At 36.4% G+C, this 20,526-nt stretch overlaps 1 protein-coding gene across 1 annotated transcript in view; it reads left to right on the top strand.

The window, feature by feature from the left end:
- Positions 1-20,526, top strand: part of IPO11 (importin 11) — a gene marked incomplete at its 5' end in the record, with an annotated part of 35,520 nt that overhangs the window by 7,553 nt on the left and 7,441 nt on the right. Inside the window, 12 exon segments of the mRNA XM_010172068.1 lie at positions 1-49; positions 316-359; positions 1,253-1,343; positions 2,807-2,854; positions 3,447-3,552; positions 6,865-6,991; positions 8,108-8,141; positions 8,324-8,364; positions 9,423-9,539; positions 10,932-11,045; positions 15,166-15,281; positions 17,873-17,949. The exon segment at positions 1-49 is cut by the window's left edge and continues 24 nt beyond it. Coding sequence (XP_010170370.1) covers positions 1-49; positions 316-359; positions 1,253-1,343; positions 2,807-2,854; positions 3,447-3,552; positions 6,865-6,991; positions 8,108-8,141; positions 8,324-8,364; positions 9,423-9,539; positions 10,932-11,045; positions 15,166-15,281; positions 17,873-17,949 — 964 coding nt within the window.

A 20,526-nucleotide genomic window follows, 5' to 3' on the forward strand; every position in this document is an offset into this window, starting at 1 on the left:
CTGACAAAAGAAGAATTAACCATGTGGGAAGAGGACCCAGAAGGCTTCAGTAAGAAATGTGGTGGATAGTTGGTTGCAGTTTATTTAGATACTAGTATAGGAGTTTCATATCTACGTTGCAGTTAGCAATTTGTAGAGGCAATGTTGGCTGTTTTATTTTCTGCAGTCTTGTTACGTGGACAAATACTCCTTCTAGAGATTATTTTCATAACAAGAGATTTCTCAGTAGTCTATGATGCCCACACATCTAAATACTAACCTTTATTTGAATCATAGTTGAAATAATACTTTTTCCTTTTCTTTGTGAAATAATAGCTGTAGAAGAGACAGGAGGAGATTCTTGGAAGTACAGTCTCAGAGTAAGTGTTTCAATTTGAAAGAAAACCATTCAGCATTTCTAGATGCATTTCTTTATAGTCCTGTAACCACAAGAGATGATATTTGGTAGAAAAATAAGCTTGTGCTTTTAAAGAAAAAGATCTTTAGTTAAAGAAATTTCATTACAATTAGTATAAATTAACTTTGTTCCTTTATCAATGTTCAAACTTGCTGAAGTACACTGGAAGCTGTCCTTTGTATTTTAGGAAGGAGGGAAAAGGAGTTTGCTTAAGCATTTGTGTTGCGTAGTATCCAATAATGATTAAACCCCGTAGAAGTTGTCTCTTCTTTAAACTGATAACTGATATTATCCCTTACAACTTTCTTAGCAGACATGATGAATGAAAAAGGTTTCAGATGTGCCTGTATTAGCATTTTAGTTCAGATCAGAAGTATGCTGTTGTAGTGAATCTCCCAATTATTGCTGCTGTGTTTTGCAGAGAAATCTCAAAGTTTACTTCCTGAATTATTTTTATTTTAAAATTAAAAAACCCAACCCTGTTCATCTAGTGTGTTCCAAGTGCAAGTGGGTTTCAGTCCAGATGACTTAACTAGAGCTAATCCAAAAAGAAACCATGGCATACCTACAGGATGTTCACTGGCTCCTCAATACCAACTATTTTACTCCACAGATCCATTGTTCTTCTACCAAAGAACTGGCTGATACAGATACAGATATCAAACTCTTGCTTGAGTTAAGCATATTGTATAGTTGGAAGAATGATATTTCATGTAATACTAATTTTGCTACAGTATATTGCATTTTAAATTAGACCTTTTGTGCGAGGTATTCAGCACTTAAAATTTTAGCATAAAATGTATTTTAATTGCCTTTATTTTGATAGATTCTAAAACAGATGTTTTAATTTTTCAGCCATGCACGGAAGTTCTTTTTATTGATATTTTCCATGAATATAATCAGACCCTTACCCCTGTGCTTTTAGAAATGATTCTCAGTCTACAAAGTAAGTTCTTTAAAAAAAATAAAGGAACTGTAAAATGTAGAATTCTTTACATTTGCTTTTGTCAACTGTTAAACAATTTAACCTTGTGATATCTAATCTTATTTAGTGCATTCACTCTTTATTTTTGAAAGGACGTGTTAATTTTTAAAAAATATTTCTAAACCTACCATAAGGACAATACAATCTGTATCTAGGAAGAGGAAATCCTAAAGATTCTTTACTTTTCATCAGTTTTAGATTACTTAAAAAGATTGTGGCATTTCTACTTCCATGAGGTTTCAGGCTTTCTTGAGAATGCTTGACAAGCAGAATAAATTCTGTAGCTTGTTTTTTACTGGAAACTTCCCGTTCAAATGTTGCAAGGCAGTTTATGGTAATTCTGCCATGTCTGCAAAAATCCAGGGGAAAAAAACCTTCAAAGAAAAAGTTCAAATTATGCTGTCATTTTGGAGAGTCTAGAGGACTTTCCAAATCTGAAGAATCTGCTTTAAATATTCATTGTTTTTCTGTATGAAGACTGAGGTCTTCATAGACTGAGGAATGTCTCAAATTTCCTTTCTGTTCTATTCTATGATTCTTCACCCCAAATAAGTTTTATAGTTGCCATGAAAGATAACGGGTGCTAGCTTCGACTTTGTTTTCCCTGTCACTTCAGCTTAGGTTGTTTCCCCAGGTTGTATCTTACCTGACTTACATAACGGATCAGTACATTCTATTAACTAGAAATAAATGCTCATTTTCTGAGAGTGGTTTCTGACTTCACAGAATCTCTTAGTAAAATACTTTATGTACATAAGTTTCAGGATGGCTTCCTGTGCTGTGATACTGGGGATAGCAAAAGGTTCCTTACAACAGGATTGACAGTTACTTTGTTTTCCAGGAAATGTGGAAGCTAATTCTTCCATGCTAAAAAGTACACATACACTTTTTTTTTTTTTTTTTGGCTCCTGAAGGCCCTAGTAGCCATTTCTGGATGTTTTTACCTTGAGAGTTACTGTTGAATTACTAGATTATATTAAGAATTCATTAATTCTTAAGATTTTGGAAAACCTTACCCTTTGGAAAACCAAACTTACACATTGTAGGTACCCATGCACGCATATATAAAATATATAGGAACTAGATCTAGGACTCTGTTGGAAATAGTACCATGTGGCCAACAGTCTTCAGCAATTTGCAGGTTTTAAGTCTGTTCATTTAAAATACATGCTTCTGATTTGCTTGCATGTTGTTGTTAAAAATGTTCAGCTACAAAGAAGTCAGTCAGAAATAGGGTAGGAAAACAGAAATTTGATTTTGGTATATTGACTAAAGAAAGTATCAAAACTGAAATAACTGAATTTATGAATAAAACAAAAATAGTGAAGCAGTCTTAATTCACAGCATACTTATTTAAAGTGTGTATGTGCAAAGCTGCTTGTGTTCTTTTAGTTATGCTTTTTTATTTTAACTTTGTCTTGTAGGATCTACCAACATGGAAGATACCAGTGCTATACTGATTAAAGATGCTGGTAAATTAAATTTTACTTTCCTGTCAAAGTAACAGAGCTGCTTTTGTGTATGTGCTTGACTTGTTAAAAATCGTATTAAGAGTTTGCAAGATGCTTTTTAAAGACATTTGGAAAGTAGGACCTAAATCCTATTTCTTCTTTCACTTGATGTCAATCCTTACATTTTGAAATGCTTATGTAAATATATGGCACTTTTTTGTGAAACAACCCCTTAGACAATCTCCCTTACTGTCCTATCCTTTCTGCTCTGCAAATAAATGAGCTACAGTGCTCCCATGGAGATACTCTGTCCATTTTACAATCAAGGAGATTTCATGGCAAAAGAAAAGAATTGTGTAAGACGTGTGATAGAACCATGATTGAAGTTAGAATAAGATCTTCATGGTTGTAATGGCTTTTGAGTCTGAATTTTCTTCTGTAATATCTTTCTTTTACTAAAATTTCCTTCAGAGTTCTTCAGAACTTTAGTTTTGTTTTCTTATTATGTTAAAGTCATCAGAAATGTTTTTTCAAACTTAAATTAGTTTGATTATTTAGTATTAAAAAATAAACATTTAAGCAAACAATAAGTGTATCTATTGTTTTTCCCCAGTGTATAATGCAGTTGGACTGGCTGCTTATGAACTGTTTGATAGTGTGGATTTTGATCAGTGGTTTAAAAATCAACTATTAGCAGAACTACAGGTTTCTCATAACAGGTAAACACCTTGGTTTGTTATGCCTTCATCATTTAAAAATTAACTGTCCATACAAATCTGGTAAGATACAATGTCTAATAATTGCAGACTTGAAAAATACTAAATATTTAAATATAACCACTGAATGAGGAGAGGTATGAAACACACAGGTAGCTGATACAGTCACAGAAGTGTTAGTGTTCTGGACAGTTTCTGCTATGTTTAAATTCTGTGTGATGGACCCTTCCAAGTTTCTCTAAGAATATCGTGAGTCTGTCCTCTTGCATATATTTGAGCTAACTGAACTTTCTCAGGTCAACTGCTTTTGCTCATTTAAAGAAAGATATTTAGACCTCCTGAGACCCCAGAGCCCTTTAGGCAGGAAAGTCCAGCCGAAATCTATGGAAATAATCTCTGTAAAACTGTAGCTTAGCCAAAATAGTGATTTGTCCTTCTCTACTAGTTTAAATACTAGAACCCTATTTGTTAACAATTTTGTTAATTTTGGTAGCAGTAAGGTGAGGAAGTAAGGATTTGGTTGTGTTGTAAAGTGCAAGTGATTGCAAGCTGGTTCTACATCAAGAGTATTATATAGCCCATCTGCTGTAGGTTTTCCTTCTCACCAAGGTCCCCTTCACTTGGATGGCCTTCACGTGAGTGCTTTTTTTCTTTTCTTTTTTTTTTTTTGTTTGTTTGTTTAGTGGGTGTCATAGGGTATTTTGGAAGATCAGTTTTAGCTTCTCTACAACTGACTAGAAGACATTCCTCAAACTATAACTATTCTCTCAGGGCAGGGGGGAGGACAGTGACTGCTATTGTATGTGCCAGTCCTCATCAGATGAGTTCCAAATCACCCTTTAATTCTGTATAAGTATTCCCTGTTTTTCTTACCAGAGTAATTAGCAGTGATTCTAATGTCCTTGGAAGAATTCTCCTATTTTTTTCTTCTACACTTGCAATACCAGACATAATTGTTATCTGAAATACAAACTAATTTGTTTTCTAATACCCTTAGGAGCTACTATAAATTGTGAGTGATTTTCCGTAATACATTGCTAGTCAGCTGTTTGATATTTCCAAATGCCAATTATAAGCACCTTTTTTACAAATACATTTCAGTTTCATGCAGAGTGGAAGATCTTCCTAAACTTACAAATGTTAAAATGCATCTTTTCATTACAATATACTTCTTAAAAAATGAATTATTTACTTTTGGATTTATAACCTTACTTCAGAGTCACAGAATAATTACCACAGTTATTTATCTGATGTCTCCTAATGTTTTAATTCTTTTTCTCATTAGTCTGTTTTTTGTATGATCTCACCTTCGTCCTCCTGTCTACCAGTGGCCACGTATTCTAATGGTTAGGCTAAATGTCAGAAGAGCAGGAAAAAATGAGAGATCTTGTATCTTTGATTGTTCCTTTGTTGTTGTGCTGCACCAGCACTGATCTCTGAATAAAGCTGCCATGGTATTTGTAACACATGCTAGCTTTGGCATTTTTAATACTATCTACCCATATAGCATAAGTAAAACTGACAAAAGTCTTCTATGGTTGATATAGTTGTATTTACAACTATGAAAGACACCTGATCAAACCATTTGGTTGGCATTTGTGATAGCCCAGGATGAAATTCCTGTGAGGACAGAAGCTTCCAGTAGAGGTCATCCAGAAGTTTGAAGCCTTGTTTGTTTGAACTGCATCCATCATAATCGGAGACCACCACTAGCAATAAGGGAGATGATGTTAGTGGTTTGAATGGACTGCTGCTTTCCCTGCTTTAATGACAGATTTAGGAATACATATGCAGTTCAGATAAAGCAGATAGGAGGGTATGATCTAGGGTCCTGCAGAATGTCCCACAGTGATTAGCACGTTTGTTCAAACTAGTTCATGTTTGGGAACACAAACATAAGTGGTTTTGGCAGCAACCGTAGAGTTTGCCGTGTTTTGTTTTCTTTAAATGTTTCATTGTCTGTTGATAGTGAGTCTGTCAACTGTGACCATAGCAGTAAGAGAAATATGAGATTAATTAAAAAATATTCTTGAAAGATTTTTAGAAACACTGCATTGCCTAATTTACCACTTGCCATAATATTTATTTTTGTACTGATTACGGAGAAAATATTCCATAATATTAAAATAGTTTACTGAATAAAATTTTTTGAATAATTCAATCTTAAATCCACTTTTCGTGCTGAGAAAGAATGTATCGAACGTACTTTGGAATCAAGTAACATATTTTTTACTTGAAGGTCTCAATGCTGTCCAGACTGCTTGAAGCTACTGTCCTATGACTATTGCAACAGAAACTGTTTTATTTCGGAATGTTGACACTTTTCCCATGTGAGCTTTAGGTCCAGCAGACTGAATCTGCTTATACTTAGTCAGTGTGTGCCCTTAGTGTAGAAGCTGATAGTGTTCTTAGAGGTGCAGAAAAGGTAGGACCTCAAAAATGAGCACCTATGAGCAGAAGAATTTCTGTGAACTTAAGTCATTTTAAAAACAAAGAAAAAAATCCCCAAAACACACTCCCTAAAATCTCAAAAGCACGCTTCTTTTCTATACCAGGGAGAAAGAACGAATATAAATATGCAGGTAGGATGTGTGAATTGTACAGCAGATATCACCAGAATTGAAAATACTTGCTGTCAGCAGATGGTTATGTACTTATGTCATTTAAAACTTTTCTTTGTATGATAGTGGTTTGAAAACTATCCAATACCAGTCTCAAGAAAAAACTCTTAGCTTTTTAATAGTATAATTTTTGCAAGGTTATGTGTGGGGCATGAGTATTCTAAGAATAGAAAAAGTTGTATAATCTCAGCTTCTTGAATAAATGGAAGGACATCTTATTAAGGCAACATCTTGTGTAAGTCCTGCTTCAGTATGGCTTGTTGATGCTTCACTGCCACTCAATAAATCTCAAGCAACACTGGAATGTTAGTCCTCATTAGCTTGGTGTTCCAATCTGACAAACTGCTGTATGCACTCTACTTCCACAACTTTCATGTTCTCTGAAGTTGTGCTTTAATTATCTCATAGTTATGGGAATGTTTAATAAATCACATTTATTAAATGTAAAGAAGCCTCGATAACTTCAGTTTAAATTGTTGTCTTGAGGGCTTACAAGGCAGAAGTTCATCAAATGAAAAATACATTTAGGATAGCATGGCAAAATAATTTGTTGGTTAAAATTCTGTGAATAGGTTTCATCTTCCCTAATTTCATATGTCTGCATATGAATGTTGTCCTAGTGATTCTTAGATTTCTTTTTCATCAAAATATTCTAAACCAGCAAGTACAATTTTTTTTTCCTTTATTTTTAAAGCTATAAACTAATACGTCGACGAGTAATTTGGCTGATTGGACAATGGATTTCTGTAAAATTCAAATCAGACTTGAGACCTATGTTATATGAGGCAATTCGTAACTTGCTTCAAGACCAGGACTTAGTGGTAAGTATAAGTAATAATGTTTTGGATTAACATCTGTTCTGTAAACACGGGGGAAAACATAAATGCCCTATCTTGTGTAAGTTTGATGGAGAATTTTATAACATCACACCTTGAAGTCTGTTGTGTCTTGCAAAAGATGATCTGTTGGGAAGTTGTGGGGGTAATTAATTGTGGAGATGTTGAACAATAAGATCAAAGACATGAAATGAGCCTTTAAGATGTTTACTAAGTGATGACTTTGGTGGGAAAATGAATGGCGACAGCAACAGTGTGCTTTTTGTAAGAAAGTTTTAAAGTGTTGAGATAAATAACTTATGAATACATGAATACTTTTTGTGGATAAAACGGGGTCATTCTGTTACTAGGCCTTGCAGTATACAGTATTATTTAAGCATCAACATAGTTATCTGCTAGCAGAATAGGATAAATGGCATTGGTTGCCAAGCTGGTTGAGTACAATTCTGTGGTTTTAAGCTACAGTTTCAGTTTACCAGCAGGTCAGGTTGCATTGAGAAGCTGGTTTCATGATTGTTTCTTTTGTTTTTATTTTTAAACAAACAGACCTAACAGCCAACAAATGAAACAAATAAACCTAGTTAGTTTGTTAGTTAAATATTTAGTAATTGGAAGTCATAACAGTTATTTCTCTGATTCCAGACAGCTTTAGCAAAGCATGATATATTTCTGTGTCAATATTGTGACTGTTTTCACATCTACCAGGGAAGAACATGCTAACTTGTTGAGTTTATTTGATTCTGTGCTTTTTGAGTGACAGCAAGCCATGAGGGAGTACCAAATTAAACTCCTTCTCTGTTGCAAGAGTTTTTATCACAGGCTATATATCTTTTTGTTTAATTCTTTCTTGACCTGTGTGAAGGTTTTTCCTGTGTAGTTTCTGCAGGTGGTATCAATTTAGCAATGCCAAATAAACTGTAAAGGATATTAAAATGAAAGCAAATGAAAATGTTTGAGTTGAACTAACTCTATTTCTTAGAGGGTAGCAGAACACACAGAATGATTCAGTTGCCAAAACAGCAACTGATTTGATGTTGTCAGATATTATGTTGATAATCAAAATGGATGGATGCGTGATGCTTCTTGACTTTTGTCTTTCAGGTCCGTATTGAGACAGCTACAACACTGAAGTTAAATATCCTTTTATTGACAAAAATACTTGTTTAGTTCTTAATTCAGAGTTACTGGAAATTGAACAGTTTTAAACTTAGTACCCAATTCTTCACATTACAATTTTTGTGTATCCATGGAGTATTTGTTTATTTGAGTCTCATATCCATCTGCAATCTGTATTATTTTTCCTTAATGATAATTTACCTGTAGATGACTTTGAGTTCAGAACTGACCAGTTCTTACCGGTAAGAGCCTTTATATGAGCATATTCTGATGAGTACACAGATCCACAGAGGAAAGCAGGAAAAAAAAAAAATTTCCAGTTTCAAACCACACCATTTAGTAATCACTGTGTGTTTGTGTGTGGGTTTGGGTTTTGATTTGGTTTTGGATTTTTTTTTTTTTTCAGTCTTCATAGCCCAAAACATGTAATGACTCATACTGCTGCTGTTAAGGTTGCTATTGTGTAATATACAGAGGCAGTTCAGAACCTTTTAGTATTATGACTATTCCAATTATCTAGCATTTTGTTTAGTACTATATATACTGTGTTGTTACCAGATGCTAAGTTTCTTCATGCTAAGACAATATGAATGCTCTCTTTAACAAATATGTCTCCTCACCCATGTGACTTCCCGTATGCCTATTTCACACAAATATAAGTGTGTGGTTAAAACAGCACCTTAAAAACACAGACTTTCTTAGTCTCCTGTATTTGTGTTCCTTACAGTGGTCATTACTGTTGTCATTAAGTAAACAATGAAGTGTTAGCTATATGTACAGCAAAGATTTTGATCATTCAAGTTTAGCAGATGCTTTTTCTTCTTATTTGATTATGACTTCCATGTTAATTGCAACTCTCTTGAGAACAAACAAAACAAAAATGCAGAGTGATTAAGATGTCTTGTTCAGTTCAATACATAAATTTTATCTACTGACCAAAAGCTGGAAGACCTTACCTTTGCTTTGACCCTAACAAAGTGCTCCTTCTGGAGAAACAGCCATCAGCTTTATAGTAATTTATCTGTGAAGTCATGTTTATACTTACCAGAACATGAAAATGGTATGTGTTCAAACTGTTTGAACAGTAGTGTAAGACCATCTCTGATTTTTTAAATCTTTTTATGCAGTGATTGGCTAGTATTCATTTTTCCAAATGAAAGAATAACATTTTGCATACTTTGTAAGTGTCTTTCAAAATTCATAGATGTCTTAGAGTTGAAAGTGTACAGTAAAATCACCAATTTATGTCACCAGTTGTGTTTTTGGTGGTCTAATCTGTAGTGGTTTATTTTTCTTTTAGTATCTGGAACCCATGTTTACACTGCTCTTTCAGCTACTTCAGGAAGTAACACAGTGTGACACCAAAATGCATGTTCTTCATGTTCTCTCTTGTGTGATTGAAAGAGTAAATATGCAGGTATTATTTTTAATATATTTCACTGTTAGCTTTGTACTAAGAACACAGAGGAGGACTTGATGTTTTTGGCTTATACAGAAACAGTAGAAAAATGTCATTGATTAATCAGCTGGTTATCATTACAGTGGATGCCTGCATTGTTTCCATTACTTAACCTCTATTAACTTTTCAGTTCTCATTTATCTTCTGTGTAAAATGTTATTGTTTGGTTACTACTTCTTTTCTTTATTTACTATGTATCTTTTGTATTGACTTATCTTTTAGAGAACAGAAAGACTTACTGCTATCTTACTGCATTTCTTGCAAATTTGACTTTTTAAATTCTAATTATTCTAATTGTCTAATCTTATTTCTGAATTAGTATTTTATTAAATCTTGCATATTAAAGGAGACATTTTGGGGCACAAAGTGCTTCACGCTCCTAGGGACTGTGCAGTTAAATTTGTAATCTCTCATTGGCACTGATATGGATTATGATTGCCTATACAGTTTGCTCCTTAACTGCATGAAAAGCTTCAAGTTCACATCATGAATTTGCAATACTTTCTTCTTAGTGCTAAAGTATATTGTTAAGCTTATACATAAAGAAATTGAAAATGTTTTTGCAAAATTAAAAAATTAATTGTTGACTGCTTTTGTCTCAGGACTCTTTTGCAGTATTACTGTATTAAGGACAGAGATAATGTGTGTTTTTGAGCTTATCTTCTCTTTCCACAAGTAATCCTTTCTGAAAGACAAGTGAAGCTTTCCTAATTGTCACTTGTAGGAAAAGTCAACATGACAGCAGATTTTCCTGTATTTTAGATCAGCTAGAGAAGCGGCAGAAAAAACAAGATGAGAAGGAACCTTTGAGTCGGTTTAGGTTAATTCCTAATTAAATACTTCAGAAGACAAATAGAGTAACCTTTTAGTATTGTAAAGCATCATAGAAAAAAACTTAGGTTGGTTCAAACCTCTGAGGTTATGTAGTCTAACCCCTGCTCAAAGCATGGGTAACTTCAGGTTGTTCAACATTTATTTTTAATGTAGATTGTCTAGTCTTCTTAAAGGATGACATTATTTAGGAATCCTGTCTAAGTGAAGAATAATTAATATGAAAATATGTCTAATTATCAAATTAAGTGGGTTTTGTTTTCCATTTACTACTTAAGCCTGATTGCCATGCACAAATGTTACCTTAAGTAATACATTACTTTCAAACCACTGTGCAGTCAGAAGTTAATTCAGTCACACAGTATACAATATGATGTTTCAGGAAGAGGAAAGTGGAGTAAATTAAAGCAAATTGTATTTTTACTGTGATAGCTCTTAAATATTTCAGAAATTAAGCTTGGGATAAATTAACGGCCTTGTTTCACACACTAAGAAACAATTTTGTGTTCTGAACTTCAGATACGACCATATGTAGGATGTTTGGTTCAGTATTTACCACTCCTTTGGAAACAGAGTGAGGAGCACAATATGCTACGATGTGCCATTCTAACCACCCTAATCCATCTTGTCCAGGTAAGTGACCAGAATCACATAAATATTGTCAGTATCTCCTATAGTTCTTTCTCAGACATACCTACATGTTCTTTGTGTGTGTATATGTAGGTAAAATTAAGGTATATTTTGGTTTTTATGGGCTATTTCTAAATGCTTTTCGGTCTTAATAGTAAAGACATGTGCCGAGAGGGATGCACCCCTGGACTCCACACACAATTCAATGTGAATTCTAGTGAATTCTACTGGAGACCTCTATTATTGGTTACATGATCATTTATATACTCTAAAGCTGCTAACACACACACACACACACAGACACAGACACACAACTCTTCATTGGCTGTAAGCTACTCTTCACACGCCTGGTTACAATACTTGATTGGATAAATCCACCTGTTCATGAGGCATTCTGTTTACTTCTGACTAGTTACATAAGAAGTTTTCTTATCTTGTTTTCTTGCATTCTTTCTCACGAATCCCACTCTACTTCTTCACTCAAAGTCAGGACCCAATTGCTCAAGGCCGAAGCGGCTTGCAGCTTCGGCTCTTAAAGCACCAACAGACATGGTTCTCCGATAGTGAAGGTAGTTAAGCACTTAACTATTTTGTTTCCAGGGGTTTGTTCAGTAAAAGCAGTTCTTTAGGCAGTTTTGCTCGTATTCTGGAGGGGTTTGATTTTGTAATCTTGGAATTTAACCTCCTTTAGTGACTTCATAATCTGTGCAAAAGGGCTTGTTCTGGCTTCCTTTATTTCTGAGTAGGCATTAGGAGTGTCGGTCTCTTCTTACAATTCATCTGTACAGTTCAGACTTGATTCTGCAGTGGAGGCACATCTGTTTCCCTGTTTATTTCCATTCAACTCCCAAGGGATGTGGAATTTCCATTTTGGTTGTAAACTTTCCTTGAAAATGAGACATTTTTAAATCATAGGCCAAGAAGTGGGCCACCACAACAATTTTAACTTTTCATGCTCTTTAAATTTGCATCTTAATTCAGGTTAGCGTTAAATGTTTCTTGTGTAAATCATAGCTGTTAGGTTTAATGTCTCAAGAGTGGACTACCAAGTCCCTCACTAAACCGCGTCCCTAAGCACCACATCTACACGTCTTTTAAATAACTCCAGGGATGGTGACTCAACCACTTGCCTGGGAAGCCTATTCCAATACTTGACAACCCTTTCAGTGAAGGAATTTTTCCGAATATCCAATCTAAACCTCCCTTGGTACAACTTGAGGCCATTTCCTCTCATGCAAATCACTTGTTACTTGGCAGAAGAGATCGACACCCACTTTGCTACAACTTCTTTTCAGGTAGCTGTAGACAGTGATAAGGTTCCTAGCAAAACTGAGACACACCCCCAGGTTCTTTTCCACCTGACAGATTTCCAACCACTCTTCCCCAAGCCTGTATCTTTGCATGGGGTTGTTGTGACCCAAGTGCAGGACCCAGCACTTGGTCTTGTTGAACCTCATACAGTTGGCCTTGGCCCATTGATCCAGCCTGTCCAGGTCCATCTGTAGAGCCTTCCTACCCTCAAGCAGATCAATGTTCCTGCACAACTTGGTGTTGCAAGGTGGTCTGCACACTTACTGAGGATACATTCAGTCCCCTCATCTAGATCATTGATAAAGATATTCAACAGACCTGGCACCAATACTGAGCCCTGGGGAATGCCACTTGTGTCTGGCCACCAGCTGGATTTAACTCTATTCACCACAACTCTTTGTGTCTAAGCCCATCCTGAATGCGAGGAGGGACACTGAGCTGGCGCTGCACCAGTCCTTGCTCACCACCCGCGAACCGATGCAGACAGTTTCTGCAGGAGAATGCTATAGGAAATGGTGTCAAAGTCTCTGCTAAAGTCCAGGTAGATAATACCCACAGCCTTTCCCTCATTCATTAAGAGGATCACCTTGTCATAGAAGGAGATCAGGTTAGTCAGGCAGGATCTGCCTTTCATAAACCCATATGAAAGGGTTTATGAACTGGCTATGCCTGGTCACCTGGTTGTCCTATGCGTGCTATGTGATGGCACTCAAGATGAGCTGCTTGAATGGTTTTGAATCTTGATGATAACTTGATTCTCTCCGCTCTTTTTCTATACATGTACAATAAATTCCCTAATTCATCTAGAGGCTTACTGTAATACCTTGTCAGAGAATATTGAAAGCCTATGAAGATAACAGTTAAAATTAACTGAATTTCTTGTAAGTGAAGGAAATATTTTGTTATAATTATATCATGCCTGAACTTCAAATATCTAGAAGTATCTGTGCTGTTGGCAGTAAAAGTGCAAATAAAATTTAATATGTTCCTGAGAAAAGATTGACAAATAAAACAATGCATGGCTATATTGCCTGCAGAATCCATGTTATTAAGCAGTTCTTTAATATGGACTATATGCCATCCCACTTTCTCCAACTTTTTTTTTGAGACGTAGTAGAGCTAGCAAAGATCAAGAGAAGTGCTGCTAGATGTAGGGCAGTGTCCATACAGGAATACACTGAATATCAAGCAATATTCAACTTGCAGAAACACATGGCTAAGATGATAGTATTGTAGGGGTTAATAGCAGAGAGAAGGTGGAAAGGGAATGACTAGACATTATAACTAAAGGGAAAGTTAGGGTTATTTTAAAAGTGGAGTTAGTTCAAACAAAGACAAAATATATTTTCACAGCAAACAAACTGTGGAACTTAGTACTGTCCCCTGTGGAGGCCAAAAGTATAGGTGGACACAAAGAGGTTACGTAGGTCTCAAAAATTATGGAAGATTCTTTCTCTTTTAAGAAAAGTTTGTTTAAAGAAATAAATAATTCCACAAATAAGCCTTAACTTAAAAAAGATAAAATCATTTTAAACTTAACAGTTTCCAAATATAATTATTATGCAAAAGCGACATTCATGTAGCCTCAGTTTTCTTAAGCAGTTTTACTACTATTACTACTATAGTATTACTACGATACAAAATAAGCAGTAGTTCCCTATTTAAGAGTTCCGTTCCTTTTAGGATTAGTTTTAATTTATGATTGCTTTTGACAATAGTTATCTTTAGCCTATTTTTTAAAATTGTGTTTTCTTACTAAGTAATTGCTGAAAAAATTCTTTCCTCTGCATTCTTGTGAAGACATCTTTGTGTATGGCTCACGAATCATTAAAAAAATAAATCGCTGTCATCAGTTTATGAATCTTTGCATAGCAATGAAAACTATTCTCCTGATTTTTAGAATATGACAAAAGATTTACTATGTGGTAAGGTCTTTAAAATAGTTTATTCAGCATTTAGTCATAGAATCATAGAATGGTTTGGGTTGGAAGGGACCTTGAAGATCATCTAGTTCCAACCCCCCTGCCATCAGCAGGGACATCTTCCACTAGACCAGGTTGCTCAAAGCCTCATCCAACCTGGCCTTGAACACTTCCAGAGAGGGGGCATCCACACCTTCCCTGGGCAACCTGTTCCAGTGTCTGACCACCCTCACAGTGAAGAACTTCTTCCTAATATCTAATCTAAACCTGCCCTCTTCCAGTTTAGAGCCATTTCCCCTTGTTCTGTCACTGTCTGCCCTTATGAAAAGTCCCTCCCCAGCTTTCTTGTAGCCCCTTCAGGTATTGGAAGGCCGCTATAAGATCTCCCCGAAGCCTTCTCTTCTCCAGGCTGAACAACCCCAACTCTCTCAGCCTGTCCTTATAGGAGAGGTGCTCCAGCCCTCGGATCATCCTCGTGGCCTCCTCTGGACTTGTTCTAACTGGTCCATGTCTTTCTTGTGATGGGGGCTCCAGAGCTGGACACAAGTTATTTAGTATTTGTTAGAGCTGTGACTTTTCCCTGAAAGATAATGACAGGTGAATGTTTTTAGGAATGTGTATGCTTTATTGTTTTTTCTTGTAGACTAATGATAAGCTGTTTGTATTCCAAAATTTCATGTTATTTTCTCAAGACATGTTGAGAGAAGGCTCAGGAGTATCAGACTGTTTTATTGTTGTATGAAATGGATACAAGTTCAACTTTTGATTTCTTGAATGCATGTATACAGTATGTGAATAGAACAGCTTCACAGATCTTTCAGTGCTATTCTCAAAATGCTTGTTTTGAGGTTTTTGATGTATTTTACATTTTTTAAAATTTACTTTTATAGGGCCTGGGAGCAGACAGCAAAAATCTCTACCCTTTTCTGCTTCCCGTTATTCAGCTAAGTACAGATGTTTCTCAGCCTCCACATGTGTATCTTCTGGAAGATGGTTTAGAGTTGTGGTAAGAATGCTGTTTATCAGTTTCTAATTTTTAAAGTGTTATTTCTGTATCCCCAGAAGAAAAAAAAAAAAAAAAGAGCTTTGACTGTATTAAGATTTTATATGTTCTTATTGTCTTACCTTGATATCTGAGTAGGTAATCCATTTTCAGGCAGTTGATAGTAAGATACAGTTCTGTTGTGATAGTGAACAGCAAGACAGAAAGTCTAGACTCACTATAATGTGCATGCTGAACTAACAATTTGACATGTTTGACTTCAGGAGCACAATGACCCAAGGGTTCTCAGAGCTGGTTGCTGGAAGAGATGTTGAGTTTACAAGGATAAAATGTAGAAGTTATCTTCCAGATCTTAAGCTGTTTGGTGACTGAACATAAAATAAGAAGTGGCTCTGAGATCAGTTTGCTATGAGCCTAATTTGTTTCTGGTGCAGCTGACACTCTAGGAGGAGGAAACTGGTACCTGGACAGAATTCAGCACATCTCTTTCCTGTGGAAAAGGAATATATTGAGTTTGTCTTGAAATAGTGAGGGATTCCTTTCATCAAAATTGTAGATGGGCATTTGAATTACAAATACTTAACGTATAAATGATCTGTTCTATATGCAGCAAAACTAAGATTTGTAACGCTCTTTGTGGTGGGACAGCAAGTTGAAGTGCAAGATCTTAACAGAGTTTAAGACAGGAGCCTTTTTAATTCGTCACTTCAGAACATTTACGTATTCTTAATAACAGTGCTCTTGAGGTTGTTATTCTGATGCCTGTGCAGAAGAATTGTATTTTAATATGTTCCAGAGCATCAGAGGAATCTGAATGTTGCTGGCGTAGACAGTTGACTGTAAAGACTTATTGAATCAAGAGTAGAGGAACAGCTAAGAGACTTTACATAATCAGAAATGTTATTTAAATACAGTAATACCACACCTAAGATCTAGGAACAAACTGGAGTGTGTTGCTGTGGCTTTAAGTATGAATTTAATTTATAGCTACTCTTTTCAAACCTCGGGAATTTTGAATTGTTACAAACAATGCTGAACATATAGTTATGTTTTTATGTATGGTAATCAATGCATCATTTCAGACCTAAAAAAACCAACAAAACAAAAACACAAAAAAACACCTCCATCAAAACAAAGCCTGTAAAGATTTGAGCTCGTTGCTACTGCAGCTGCTCCTTTGAGGTGTAGAGCACTGCACACATTTTCCTTACACGATCAGTCTTCCTCTCTACTCATGTTCTCCAAGTTCCCAAGTTGGATACTTAGACACCCTCACTGGTGAATTTTGGAGATTACATTGTCATGATAAAAAGGTAGTAGCATGTTTTTATTTTTTTTTCCTACCTTAGCAAGACCCACACCTATACTGATGGGTGTATTGTAAAGACTATTGCTGCCCTTGAAATATGCTTAAAGTAATTGTTACACATTGTTTAAGGATCATATGGATGGTTACTAGAAGTTACAATGTTTTACATCTATGTAGTGGTTTCATCCACAGCTAAGACCATGTGGTCCTTCACTCACTTCCCCCCCTCCACCCCAGTGAGATGAGGAGAGAAACACAACAAAGAGCTTGTGGGTTGAAATGAGGACACGGAGAGCTCACTAACCAATTATGGTCACAGGCAAAACAGACTCGACTTGTGGGGAAAAAAAAATCAATTTAGTTCATTACCAGTCAATCAGCGTAGGATAGTGAGACAACCACATCTTAATGTGGTTCCTTCCACCCACCCCGCCCTTCTTCCCAGGTTCAAATTGCTTTGCTCCCAATTTCTCTACCTGCTCCCCCACAGCAGAACAGGGGACAGGGAATAGGGGTTGCTGTCAGTTTGTCTGTGCCACTCTTTCTGGCATGAGGTCTCACCCACGGGCTAAAAGAGTCCTTGAACAAAATGTTCCAATGCAGGCTTATCGTGGAGTCATGGACCTCTTCGGGCACAGCTCCCAGCTCTGGCATGGGGACATACACAGGCTGCAAACAGGTCTCTGGTCCAGTGCACCTCCTCACCCCCACTCTGGGGTCTGCTTGCTCATTTATGAGGTCTCAGTCACAACTGCCTTCGGGCTCAGCTTTCTGCTCCAGTGTGGAGTACTCCATGGCCTACATGTGGGTATCTACTCCACCATTGAACCTTCATGGGCTGCAGGGGACCTCATTTACCTCCTCCTACTCTTCTCTGTGCTGATCTTGATGTCTGAGGTTCTCTGTCTTCCCCCTCTTCCTCCTTCTTCATGGCCACGATGCTCTCCTCTTTGTTTAGGTGGATGGTTGTCTTTTGTTCACGTCAATGGCCTCTCCTCAAGGTTCTCTCCAACTTCTTTTCTTTTCAAAACTAGTTCTTCCTTCATAAATATGGACTCAGAGAGGCAATTGACTGTTGCTAATTGGCTCAGACTGGTCTGGAAGTGGGTCTGCCTTGGAGCCAGGAGGGGCGTTGTGAAGCTTTTCAGAGGCCATCACCGTAGCCCCTTCCTCCACTACCAAAAAGAGCCTCCTCTCCCCAACCCCAACCCAACACAATCTGTCAAAATGATTGCGTAATGCTGTTCATACATAATCTAAAATATTTTGCTTAATCTATTTTTAGGTTAGTGACTTTGGAGAATAGTCCAAGTCTTACACCTGAGCTCCTGATAATTTTTCAGAATATGTCTGCCCTTCTTGGTAAGTCTTTTACTAATAAAATTTCTGGTGGTTTTGTTGGTTTTTAGGTATTTTTCCTCCTACTTTTTGGGCTGCTCATGCATTAAGGAATGCTGTTGCAGCTATAAGAACTAAGGGGGCTTGCAAAATTATAACTATGAAATAAACACAGAATCATAGAATGGTTTGGGTTGGAAGGGACCCTAAAGATCATCTAGTCCCAATCCCCCTACCATCAGCAGGGACACCTTCCACTAGACCAGGTTGCTCAAAGCCTTGTCCAACCTGGCCTTGAGCACCTCCAGTGATGGTTTTTATTGTTTGACTTTCCTATCTTCTTTCTCTTTTTTAATAAATTGAAGTTGCTTTGTACCCAAAAGATAAGACAAATTTAAGTTTATTTCAGTGGGTTTTTTAAGAAGTTCATGAACTTTGACACCAAATATGCTGAGTTTTAGTGATACTGATTATATGAAATACTTGTCTGTTCTGCTTACAACCAGAATGATGATTTCTAGTCTGAAGAATTGAAGTTTCCATTATTAGCTTTTCTGTTACTCAGTTAACAGCTATGTAGGATCTTTTTAAACTACCTAAATATGTCTGTAAGTGTATCAGTCAAAGAGCAATGAAATCAACAGTGGTAGTTTTACCTGAGTTGTTGACAAAATACAAACTTATTAATGAGTGTCAAGATTCAGTGCTTAGGAAATACTGATATCTGGGGTGTTTTTGCTTTGTAATTAAAGGGAATGTAAAAATTTTGTGGTTAGATTTTATTGTGCAAATATGTTTTTGTTTAATGTAATCTTTAGCTATGCTTTTGTAGATTGTGGAGCTAATAGAGCAAATGGATTAATTGTTTGAAGGAATGTGTTTGTAGAATTACAGAATTTAGCTTTTTATTTGATTGTTTTCAGCACTTAATATTTTATTCTGACTGAAGGTCAATAGAAAGTAACATCATGGTGGGTAGGTGCAAGATGATGCCTTCTGTTATTTCTCTGTATATCCTAGATCTCTAGCGACAAAACTGCTCAGGAGAGTAGTGTTTTGTAGTGGTTTTATTATTTAGCTCCAGACCTACCTCTTAGGTTCTGTAGCTACCAAATACTTACTATTTGTCTTCATTTATATCCACACACCTACCCTTCCTCCTTCTTGTTCTATGTTAGTAGTAGATAGTATCTGCTACAGGAAGCTTGCACTATACAAATGGTTGTGAATTTCACAGTTGTGTCATACTGCTGATCTCCTTGAGTTAAATTCAGAAATACTCTGTATTTGTGGCTTGCTTACGTTTGCTACGGCTATTTTCTCCCCACCCTGTCCTCTCTAGTCCTTATCCAGTACATTCCAGGGCAGAGATGAGTATGAATGGAAACCCTGGCATACTCTTGTAAAAAAGATGGAGGTGTTAAGGAATATTCTATACTTGTAACAACTTCCTTATTTTATGAATGAATCCTGGAGAATAGTGATGCTCTCTTTTTGAAAAAAATAAATCCTTAAGAGAATGTTGCTTGTTCTGAAAAATGAAAGCTGTTGTATAATGCTGGTAGACTAAGTACTACAGTTAAGCTAGGTAGCTTTTCCTTAAGGGGAGGCTTCAAACATGCTTATGTCAAATTGTTGTTTGGTTTTTGTTTTGTTTTTTTTTACCAGGGATGTAGGTGAGTGGCAAAAACACAGTAGCTGATGTGTAATCATAGAGCAACTTCCTCATACAGGCTTCTAGTACTAAGTTACTTCCTGAGCAATTTTCTGAGAAACTGGTTTTCTGAGTGTCATGTCAGTCAAAAGTTTTGCTGTAAGCCAAAATGGTGTGCCTTTTGCAGAAAGTGGAAACCATTCTGTTATACTCTTTGCCTGCAATTCCATTCAGTTTACATCAGGAGAATCTACCTGGGCAGCCTCCACATGACATAGCCATGGCACTGTGATGTTGAAATAGAGCTTGAATCCTGGATTAGTGCTAACCTTATTTTAAAACTTGGTAGTTATGAAAACAGTACAATACTACCATCCAGTACCCCTCAAGCAGCTACTTCATTCATTCAGTATACTTGAAGAAGGGATACTTCACTTAAACCCAGTGCAACAGCACAGTTTAAGCTGCGGCCCTTTGCAGAAGAAAATATATTGATCAGTGATGATCAACTCGGCAAGTTAATTAAATAACCGTTCAGTCTTAGTTACATAGTACAGTCTCTCCAATATACAAGTGGCAAGATCCACCTGAAACTCCCAGCACTTAAGAACAAAATTTTCCTGTCCTCACCAAAGTGATGTAGGTGTCAGGACAAGGTGTTTTCTCTGGGAAGTCTGCTGTTTTCTGTTGGACAAATGAAGAAATCCATTCAGATTTTGAGATCATCAAATTTAGTTTCAAAGTTGCAAAGTCGTGCTTACCTTAACAGAAGATCGTTCCAGGACTGGTTCTCAATTCAGTCTTAAGTTAACAAAGTAGAAGCTAAATCCACTTTGGCTGGTGAAGGGAATTTGAGAGTAGATAACCGCCTTGCTTATGTCCCTTGGAGCAGGGTAGAGAACTAGCAACGAGGTGCTCCAGAAAATGATTTTGTTGTCAATATAGTG

The sequence above is a fragment of the Antrostomus carolinensis genome, unplaced genomic scaffold, assembly GCF_000700745.2.
Source record: "Antrostomus carolinensis isolate BGI_N321 unplaced genomic scaffold, ASM70074v2 scaffold8127, whole genome shotgun sequence".
In the NCBI taxonomy this organism is placed as follows: domain Eukaryota; kingdom Metazoa; phylum Chordata; class Aves; order Caprimulgiformes; family Caprimulgidae; genus Antrostomus; species Antrostomus carolinensis.